The following is a 10,427-nucleotide window of genomic DNA, read 5'->3' on the forward strand; positions in this document are numbered from 1 at the left end:
GAGGCCAGGTCTCCCCTGCTAAATAAGATCGAGGAGGTCATCTGCGAAGCCAAGTTACACTATTTGTAGCTGTCCACACCATGGATGTTACTTATAGAGCTTATCTTACTTCAACTGCGACGACATAAATATTTCATTTCTAGAACAAATAGGTAAGGTGATATTTGCCTTAGTCCTTTCTTGGCTGAGAATGGTTCAGTTGGCTGTCCATTTATTAAAATTGTGTAAGCCACAAAAGTCATACAATACATGATCCATCCTATCATGAAGACTTGAGGAAAATCAAGGACTTGCTTCATAAAATCTCACTCTATCGAGTCGTATGCCTTCATCATGTCGACTTTCAACATACATCGTGGCGATACATTCTTCCTTCCATAACCCTTCACGTACTATCTCATGACTTAACACTATATTGTCAGATATAATTAGTTTTTCGGGATAAAGACAGCTTGTGTGGGATCAATTAGCACTTCCATCACTGGTTGAAGCCTTGATGTGAATACTTTCGGTATACCACTGTGCAACATGATATAGGGAGAAATTCTTTAACTGTTATCCTGAGATTATTGATGAAAAGATTGTAATACCAGAATTAATAAGGGCAAATTATAAGAAATGACCATTCAACTATTTCCATTATCAAAATTATTAAAATTGGTTAAAACTTCTTCCTTCCCAATTCGTTATTAATGGCTTCTAATCTCCTTTCTTCTTCCCATTTCGTCATCAATTACTTCTTTTCCTTCTTCCTTCTTCGTCTTCTCATGCGTGTTTTTTTTTTTTCGTAGTAGTAGTAGTAGTTTTTTTATAAAAAAAATAATAAATAAAACTATCATATCGCAAACGTGAATCTTTTCAAGCAAATTATATATCAAAAGGCTCAAAATATTGAGAGGATTTAATATCTAAAAATTTGGGTATGTTTAGAGGGGATTTTGAGTTGATCGAGATTTAATATCAATGTATATTTCATGTATAGTGAATGTATACTTCATGTATAGTTAAGCTATATTTAATATTTTTAGTGTATCATAATGTATAGTCAGTGTATAGCTAATGTATAGGTATATATTGTATACAGTTAGGGGTCGTTTGGTAGAGTGTATAAGAATAATGCTGAATATGATGTATTAGTAATGTTTGCATTAGTTATGCTTGCATTATTTCTTATACATTGTTTGGTTTGATGGATTGGAAATAGCAAGCCTTGTATAAAGATTATTAAAAAAATATTTGTTTACAAAAATACCCCCACATTCTTTTACAAAAAATAAAATAAAAATAATAATAATAATAATAAGTATTATTATTATAATAATAATAATAATTATTATTATTATTAGAGGGTAGTTTTGTCATTAGTTAATCTAATGCATGCATTAAAACCATTGCATTGTTAATACCTAGAAATCCATGGTATTAGCAATACACACCTTAATACACAATAGAGTGTATAACTAATGCAAGCATTAGTTATACATAGGTTGGAAAAGAGTACCAAACAAGGTACTAGTAATACACACCGCTAATGCATGCGTTATTTTTCCTAATACACTCTACCAAACGACCCCTTAGTGTATAGTTTCTATGATTTTTGACAATCTATAGTGTATAGTTAATGTATACTTCTAATGACTTTTGGCTATTTTTTTTATGTAAATAAAATATGACTATATTTTTTTTGTAAACTAATTACTTTATTGTATATAATTGAAACTAAACCAATTAATTAGGGGTGTATATTAGGCTCATTTAATATTTTACCATAATATATTATAAGAGTAATTATATATTTTTTCTTTGTTAGTCCTAATTCCAATAAGCTAAAGTCATAAAACCATGAAAACCTATATACTTCTCAATAATTATCTATTTTGCTTTGAAGAATAGAGAGCAATTCAGCAAACTTAGAAAAGCACTGAGAATATGTACATGAAAAGTATGCAACAATTTATCGAGTCATTAGTAAAGATGCTTTCGTTGGGCAATGAAAATGGGACAACCAATTGAAAATATGGATCAATTTATCCATTTTATATTGTTACTGCTTCAAAGTCATCCTTTTTGAAAAGGTGCGTTTGTCGAAAAAAGTACTATAGAGATTAGAGGTTAGTCGTTACACCGCCCGATAACCATTTGATAATTGTTAATCCGTTACTGAACCAATCGATATCTTATAGGTTGGCTAGTGGATCAGTAAATTTAAAAATCGATATCTAAAGGCCAACCGTTAAGCGAAATTATCCGTCGGGTCCGTCCCATAAACAACCCTACAATTAATAATGATAGAATTACAACAACAACAACAATAACATACAAAAATTCCAAAAGTGAAATACCATAAAGGTGAAACATAACATACTTTATTATTACCTTGTAGAGATAGAAAAGTTATTTTTAAAATCCCAACGTAATAATAATGAAATTATTTGGTGTATGTACTTTTATTGATAGATTAAATAGTCAATCCATTGGGTTAAAAATGAGATATACTATAAAACACGTGTTTGGTTTAAAATAGATAACACTTTTCTTATTCATTTTAATCTTGTCTTTGTTTAAAAATTTGGGAGAAAAATATTAGAGAAGGACAAATATATTTTTCTGTTTTTTATTCTCGAAATAATAATTTTTAAATTCTTATTCAACTTCAACATGAGAAAATAATACTACCATAATTATGACATAACTAATCTCAAAATAAAAAATCCAACAAAACGTTAGGATAAACTAATTTCGAATCTAATCTCAAAACTGTAATTCCTGATCTCACCAACAGCACGACTCCAAAAGTGAGGATGAAAAGTGAAAGGATACAAAGTTGAGTCCCAAATGTGAAAGAAAGACAAAAGTATAGAGGGGGAAACAATAATAAAAGGAGTGGGAATAGCGGAACGACGTCGTAGAATATCTTTTGCCCTCGTCCCTCTGCAAAGCTGAAATGAAGCAGTACTAGGTCAAGATCAAAAGCCACACCCAACAGAAACAGAGAGCTTTCTCCTCAAGAGGTGAACGAACACTCCGATAGAGAAAAACCACTTCACTAGGAACTTCATCAATGGCACTCGCTTCTCGCTTGCTCTCCAGATCCACTCGCCAGGTACAATTGGATCTAATCGATTTCCCCCCCTTTTTTTATGCGGCAAATGGGTATGTTTCATGATTTGTTTGATCTGATTGCGGATTAAAGGGTTAATGTTCATTCTTTGTTGTGCGGATTGTAGTTGTTGGCCAGTTGAACTGAATTTAGTTTGATTTAACAGAGATGCATTTGGCACAGTAAATGCAATCGGATTTATAATTGTGGTTCCTTAGGATTAAGCACATTTTAGGTTTCATTGAGATTGCAATTGCCTGCTTGATATTGACGCATGATGGGTTGAGTGATCCCGTTTCAAAAGAATATTTGTTCTTTTCGTTACTGGTTGGTTTCCAATCACCATCTTTTTTGCTTTTCGGAAAATATAAATTTGGCCTGAGATTTTCTATGTTTTTTATTTTCCTCCTGTTGTGTTTTTTCTTCGGGGAAAGATTCTCTCTGTCAATTATCACTTAGGAGCTGAATTTGATGTTCCTACCATTGCCTACTTATGTTGTTCCATTGAATAGTACGCGCCCATAAGGAAGTGACTGTTAGGAGAATATCTGCTACTGCTCTATGTGGTCATTTAGCTTTTGAGTAATTTAGGCTACACTTTCTTTAAGCTGTTAGGATGTGTCTAGGTCTGAAACAGAATTTTGCGGTAAAATTTTGTGATGTAGATGTGATTGGATATGCTGGTGTAATATGTACCTGATCCAGATGACTACTCCTATTAATAAATGTAGTTTTGCAGCTATGTGCTGGTCAGATTGTTCTTCGAACCGAGCATGCAGTTCCAGTTCGTTCCTTTGCCAAAGAAGCTGCTGCTCCCACTACACTGAAGGGAGACCGTAAGTATTTCAGGATGTTCTTTATTGATACTTGCTTGATTGAAAAAAACAACCTTTGCTGAAACTTGATGACCGTGATTCTTTTTGCTGACTTAGTTTCTTTTTCATTTTGTTTTTCATTTATCTTGTCTGTGTATCAGAACTCAGAAGATCTGAACAATTAACTTTGAAGAAATCAGCTTTAATATATTTTCTGTTTTGTTCATTATGTGGTAATTCTGTTAGTATTTTTTTTAATGTAACTTCAATATTTTAACCTAGATTTAATAGCATAAACAAGACTAAAATAAGGAGGAAGTATGACTAAGGAACACCATCATGGTATGCTTTTGAATGATGCTCTGGGGCTTTTAAATTCCTGTTACCTTGGAACTTGTGAAGAATGCCTATGCATGTGCGTGCTGTGTATGGATATTTCTGCTCTTATTTTTTGCTTTATGATTGAGTACTGCAGCCAACACTATCCTCTTACTGCATAAGTTAAGTCTCATCTACTTTTCTAATAAGCATAATGCTTTTCCTCATTATTAGTTGTATGCGAGACGCATCTGGTGCATCCTTTGTATCTCAATGAAGTAGTTTAACACTAAGACGTTTTATGCTCCTAGATAGGTGATGCAGGCCCAATTGACATATACTTTACTGTTACTGTCTCTACAGGAAGGCACAAGATAGTAACATTTATTTTTAGGGTGAACTAAGCTGGAAATAGCATACTCATAAAAAACTCTGATACTGGTGTTTGCAGGACCAATATAGAGTTTAAGTTTGGTCTTGGTATCTAATTCACCTGTCTCTCCATTGATAGGGTGTATGCTTTCAGATAACTTTTCTTCAACTTTATTTATTTGTTTCAACTAACTAGGGAAATCTTGTGCCAGAAAATCCCTAATGGGCTAGTGTTTTAGAAATACTATATTATTTTTCTTGTCAGGCCTTGATCAAAACTGTCCTCTTAGAGTCTTGTCACCTGACCTAATAATTCTATCTGTCTTGGTAATAGTATGTGGATTTTTTCTGGCAATCAAACTGGGCTTGTACTATTGCAATGTTGTTTGTGTATTGTTGCATTGCTGTGACACTGACTTTTTGTGTGCTTATGAAGAGGTATTGAAGGACATCTTTTATGAGGTTAAGAACAAGCTTGAGACAGCAATTGGTGTCCTACGAAAGGAGAAGATCACCATAGATCCAGAAGATCCTGCTGCTGTATCTGAGTATGCAAAAGTCATGAAGACTGTTAGACAAAAGTAGGATATCTAACTTTTTCTTATGAAGTTCAAATTTAGTTTGTAAATACCAGAGAAACCTTTAGATACTCATACTTCTTGTTCCCTCTATATATCCCTTCCCCACCACCCCGACTCTTGAAGATTTTGCCTCACCTGCAAGCATATTAAACATCCTACTCAGCTGTGCATTTGAAGGTCCAGCTATTCCTAAATTTAGTTCTTGTTACCATTAATCTGCTTTGCCAGAACATCAAGAAGCTTGCTGGAGAAGGACCATACTTAGTTTGCTAACTATCTATTAATAATGTGAAAATAGGTCCGTCCTTGTTTATTTTGTTTGGCGTCCCAGTAATTCTTTTACGTTGATCCACATTATACCTTAGTTCATCAAGAATCACATGTTATTTTCATGTACCTGAAGGTAGAAACCTCTATTTTATTGCATGGTCAAACAGTACTTAGTTTTATTTATGGACATGCATGCTGCATTATTTGGTTAGTTTCCATAATTTTTTATGATCAATTGCTAATGCTATAATTTCCCATGTTCGCAGGGCTAATCTCTTATCAGAGTCTGAAATTATTAAGTTCAACATCGAAGTAGAAACACATGAAATTCCAGATGCCCGAACATATTTGTTGAAACTGAAAGAGATGCGTGTCAAGTATGCATTCTAATGCTTATCTTTTACCTGCTAGTTATAATATTTCATGAGTTATGTGAGTTATCATGAAACATGCTTTTGGTATTTAAAAAAATAAGATGGTATGCTTCTTTATCAATAATTAGTAAATAAATAATAAAGGCAGTATGCTCTTAGTTATCTTTCACACAATTGGTTGATTTTCACTGATATCCCTTTGTATCCTACACTGAATTCTGAAATTTGAACATGATTCCTAATGTTGCAATTTTAGTAACTTCAGTAATGGGCTTGGAGCAAGAAAGCGTCTATGTGCTCCAATTTCATTAGCCTGCTTTCTCAACTTACCAGTAATTATTGCTTTATTGAGTAATCGTGTTCTCCTCTCTTGTTCCATATCTCATAGACAGACATTTTAATCATCCTTTAGACATAAGGTGTATCAGCACTTCTTCACTCCCCATTCTTTTTCATCTATTATCTGGTCAGGAGGGGCCTCATCGATTCTCAAGGTATAGAGGATTTGCAGATGGCCGCATTGGATAAAGTTGAGAAAGAATTAAAAAAGCCACTACTGAGGAACGACAAAAAGGGAATAGCTCTTCTTACAGCTGAGTTTGATAAGATCAACCAGAAGTAAGCTTCCTTATGCAGACGTTAATTGATTCTATTTGCAAGTGCTTCAATTTTTGATTGTCTACAAATTTTGAGGAGCAGTTGGTCGTTCGTTATGTAAATGATCAAAACCAGCATCCTAAAAATTTTACTCAGCCATTTGTTGACTTATTTGGGGAAACTGTGGCCTATTTTACTCAGCAGCATGTAGTATGAGCCATTGTGATTCAGATGATATATGATTCAGAGTTTTTGTAGGTAATTGATCATCAATGTTTTTTTTTAAAAATGCCTTAGGCTTGGCATTCGTAAAGAAGAATTGCCCAAATACGAAGAACAGTTGGAGCTGAAGATTGCAAAGGCACAGTTAGAAGAACTGAAAAAGGATGCTCTTGAAGCAATGGAAACTCAGAAGAAGAGGTAATAAATAGGGCTTTGCTTGCTCATTCTCTTACCCCTACATATATGTTGGGTTATTTGTTTTTCTCGCAGATTTTGAATTTGAATTCTCTGTACTTGCAGGGAGGAGTTCAAGGATGAGGAGATGCCTACTGTGAAGTCTCTGGACATCAGAAACTTCATTTAAAAAATGAAATTTGTTATTTTCCTTTTGCACCTTGTTGATCTTGTGCTACCCTTGAACATAAATTTTAATATCCCTAAAAATGTAGTTGTACCAGACATCCAAGAGGCTGCCTTCTGAATAATAAGAGTTTTGACCAAGAAATTAGCTTTGATATAATTTTGGGGCCTGAGCATCTTTGTCTCTGCTCCTTATTTTGCAACTGATCTTGGTCAGTTGTTTTTTGCACTCTGTACTAAAGATACATGATTGTATCAAATGTTTCAATTTTTTATGCTTTTGTGATGGTTTACTCATCTTGTGCTCGTTGTCATTGCTTGCAACCTTTTTCTGCTGCAACAGTTTATGGTCTTCTCTAAATAGATTTCTTTTTCTTATATTATAATAATATTGGAAAATTGTAAATTTAGAAGTAATCACCCTGTCGTTAAGAATCAGTAACACGTTACTATTTATAACAGCTATTCAACTCTCATAAATAATCAGTCCTTGAAGTTACGAATATTAGAATCAGAATAATTGACATATTCAGCTCTCATGACCTTCTAAACTTCACGGATGATGAAGACCACCATCTTCGATCTATCTGGTGGCGCTAGCTCAGATTCGTGAGATAATGTAAGGGATGGGATTTGCATCTCTCAAAAATTGATTTAACATATAGTTATTACAATAAAAATGGTGTTATATATTGATATATATATATATGTTTGTATGCTATAAATTTAATATTTTAGAATAACTATAAGATGGAAGTAATAATTTTTTTTTGCTACATATTAGGTAATGATGATGCTAAGTAATAAGTATATTGCTACAAGGTAAGTGTCCAGAACTAGTAATATATACCCATATTCCTTTATCACGATAGGTAGTTAGGAATTAAAAACTCGAATATATTGCACATAAAGAAAGAAAGAAAGAAAGAACACTAGTATGTAAAATTAACAATTTCTAAGAAATTCCACAACATGGAAAAAAAAAACAGAAAGAATATTATTATACTATAGATTAAAAAATGACTCTACTAAAACAATAAACTATGTGGTAATCCTAATAGTACTCTAGACGACTTCCTTTGCATCAACATCATCCATGTAATTCTTCCAGTACCAATGCTCTCTCCACACTCGGGACATCTCTTCAATCGGTATATTCTTCGTTTCCGGCACGTAAAAGTAGACAAAGAGAGTCATTATGAACACAAAGGCTGCAAAGAAGATGAACAACCCAAACTTCATCCAGCACAACACCTTCAAGAAAACTTGTGCCACCGCAAACGTAAATAACATGTTCATGGAGACAGTGACGCTTTGTGCTGCAGATCGAACTTCCAATGGAGAAATCTCACTGGGAATTAACCATCCCAATGGACCCCATGAGAATGCAAAGGCAGCCACGAATACGCAGATACACAGAACCACTAATATTGCGTAGCTCTGAGGCAAAACAGTGGCGACCACCCCTGTAGTTCCGAATTTCCACCCAATAAGACCTGCAACTAATGCTTGGAATACACACATTAGGACGCCACCCGTGAGGAGAAGCACCTTCCTTCCGTACCTATCTGTACAATACACTGAAATAAAAGTTGCACCCACATTGACAGCCCCGGTGATGACAGCGGACATGAGGGAGGCGTTGGCCTTAAAGCCTAGCGTTTGAAAAAGCACGGGAGCATAGAACATGACCACGTTAATCCCTGTTAGTTGCTGGAATGTCGGAATCAGAGTTGATAAAATCAACTGGGGTTTGTACTTTCTGACTCTGAGAAGGACTTTCCATGGGTGTTGTACTTTCTTGGATGCTTCACTCGCTTCCACAAGGTCCTTCAGTTCAGCATCAACGTTGTCAACTCCCCTGATCTTTTTCAGTAGTTGCTCTGCCTCCTCTGATTTTCCCCTTTGGATCAGGGAACTGGGAGTATCATCGAGAAACAAGGACGAAATCAAAATGACTAATGCTGGCACGGCTGCACCACCTAAGCTGACCCTCCATCCCCAACCGGCAGAGATCTTGTTAGTAAGGAAATTGACGATATTAGCTATCAAGATCCCGACGGTAATGGCCAATTGGAACAGAACATTGAATGTACCCCTGTACTTGTAGGGAGCAATCTCAGACAAATAAATAGGTACTGACTGATTAGCAAATCCGACTCCAACCCCAAGAAGGATACGACCCAAGATGAGCATGCTAATATGGACTGCAGCAGCATTGAGAACGGCACCAAACAAGAAGAAGAGACCTCCAAGGAACATGGTCACTTTTCTGCCGTGTTTCTTACTAACGAAAGAAGCAACAAAGGAGGCGATGAGAGCAGCGACATAGAGAGAAGAGGTGAAAAGGGTGAGCAACTGGCTGTCAAACTTGCAATACTGATTGGTGGAGGTGTCGAGAGCCTCTTTACGATAAACAGAAGGGAAGAAGAGTTTGAGAAAAGGATCCATAGAAGTAACTCCTCCTGAAATTCCAATGTCGTAACCAAAGATCAAACCTCCCATTGCAGCCATAATACAAGTAAGGGCCACGTAACGTGTCAACTTCCCTGGGTACTCACAACCCCTTTCATCAGCACTCATAAAGTTCCCACCAGCCATGATCAATATCAATATCAATAGAAAGATGTTTAGTTAATAAATTGTGAGGGTATATATAGATGTCAAAAACAAGTTTGAAAAGAATTTGGATTACTTACCTTACAATTCTAAATTGTGTAGGATTAGGCAGTATATTGCACTTTTAATATCCCTTTTACTATCAAATTTGGACAACTTATGTTATGACGGTTTATATATTTATATGTAAATAAAACATATTCTAAATAGGAAAACTAGAGATGTAATTATTAGTACTATTCCTACTTAGCAACGGCTTTTTTTTCCTTCTAATTTTAGGTGAAGTTTGGATTGAAGTTTTATGTATTTGACCATAGTTTTTAAAAATATATTCCACATTTTAAAAAAAAAAGCATGAAACATGGTGGTTTATATCCATAAATTTTGAACCTATAATAAATACTCATAAGTTTAACAAAAAATTATTACTTTTAAATTAAATGATACATTATTCAAAAATCATAACAAATTAAACCAAGCAAAATCAATTTGAAGAAAATTCATTCAATAAGAAAAACGTTAGTAGAGATTTTAGTAAATTACATTCATATTTTGTCTTCACTCTGGATCAGTGGATTGGACAGTTGATAAAGCAATTTTCGCTAGGGACCGGGTTCTTCTTCCTCCCAAAAAAAATTGCATGGTATATATATATAATGTATCGATATTATATAAGTAGTGTATAAATATGTATATATAGGGGTGCTACGAGCGATATAGGTTAATGTACTTTCACTTTTGCTTAGCATTTAATTTTTTTTACAACTTTGTGATTCAAAAATTGATGCAAAAGCTATTT

General features: G+C 34.5%; 2 protein-coding genes across 2 annotated transcripts; one reads left to right on the forward strand and one right to left on the reverse strand.

Annotated features, from left to right (window-relative positions):
• Nucleotides 1-2,910: 2,910 nt before the first annotated feature.
• On the forward strand, nucleotides 2,911-7,301 carry LOC125855181 (probable ATP synthase 24 kDa subunit, mitochondrial). The gene is made up of 7 exons (XM_049534866.1): nucleotides 2,911-3,103; nucleotides 3,840-3,936; nucleotides 5,042-5,186; nucleotides 5,723-5,833; nucleotides 6,302-6,448; nucleotides 6,725-6,847; nucleotides 6,950-7,301. The coding sequence occupies exons 1-7, from the start codon at nucleotides 3,062-3,064 to the stop codon at nucleotides 7,011-7,013; spliced, it is 729 nt and encodes a 242-aa protein (XP_049390823.1). The 5' UTR covers nucleotides 2,911-3,061; the 3' UTR covers nucleotides 7,014-7,301.
• A 773-nt stretch (nucleotides 7,302-8,074) lies between these two features.
• LOC125855668 (sugar carrier protein C-like) lies at nucleotides 8,075-9,610 on the reverse strand. Its single transcript, XM_049535416.1, has one exon. The coding sequence runs from the start codon at nucleotides 9,608-9,610 to the stop codon at nucleotides 8,075-8,077; it is 1,536 nt and encodes a 511-aa protein (XP_049391373.1).
• Between the last annotated feature and the right edge of the window lie 817 nt (nucleotides 9,611-10,427).

Source organism: Solanum stenotomum, chromosome 2, assembly GCF_019186545.1.
Source record: "Solanum stenotomum isolate F172 chromosome 2, ASM1918654v1, whole genome shotgun sequence".
In the NCBI taxonomy this organism is placed as follows: Eukaryota; Viridiplantae; Streptophyta; class Magnoliopsida; order Solanales; family Solanaceae; genus Solanum; species Solanum stenotomum.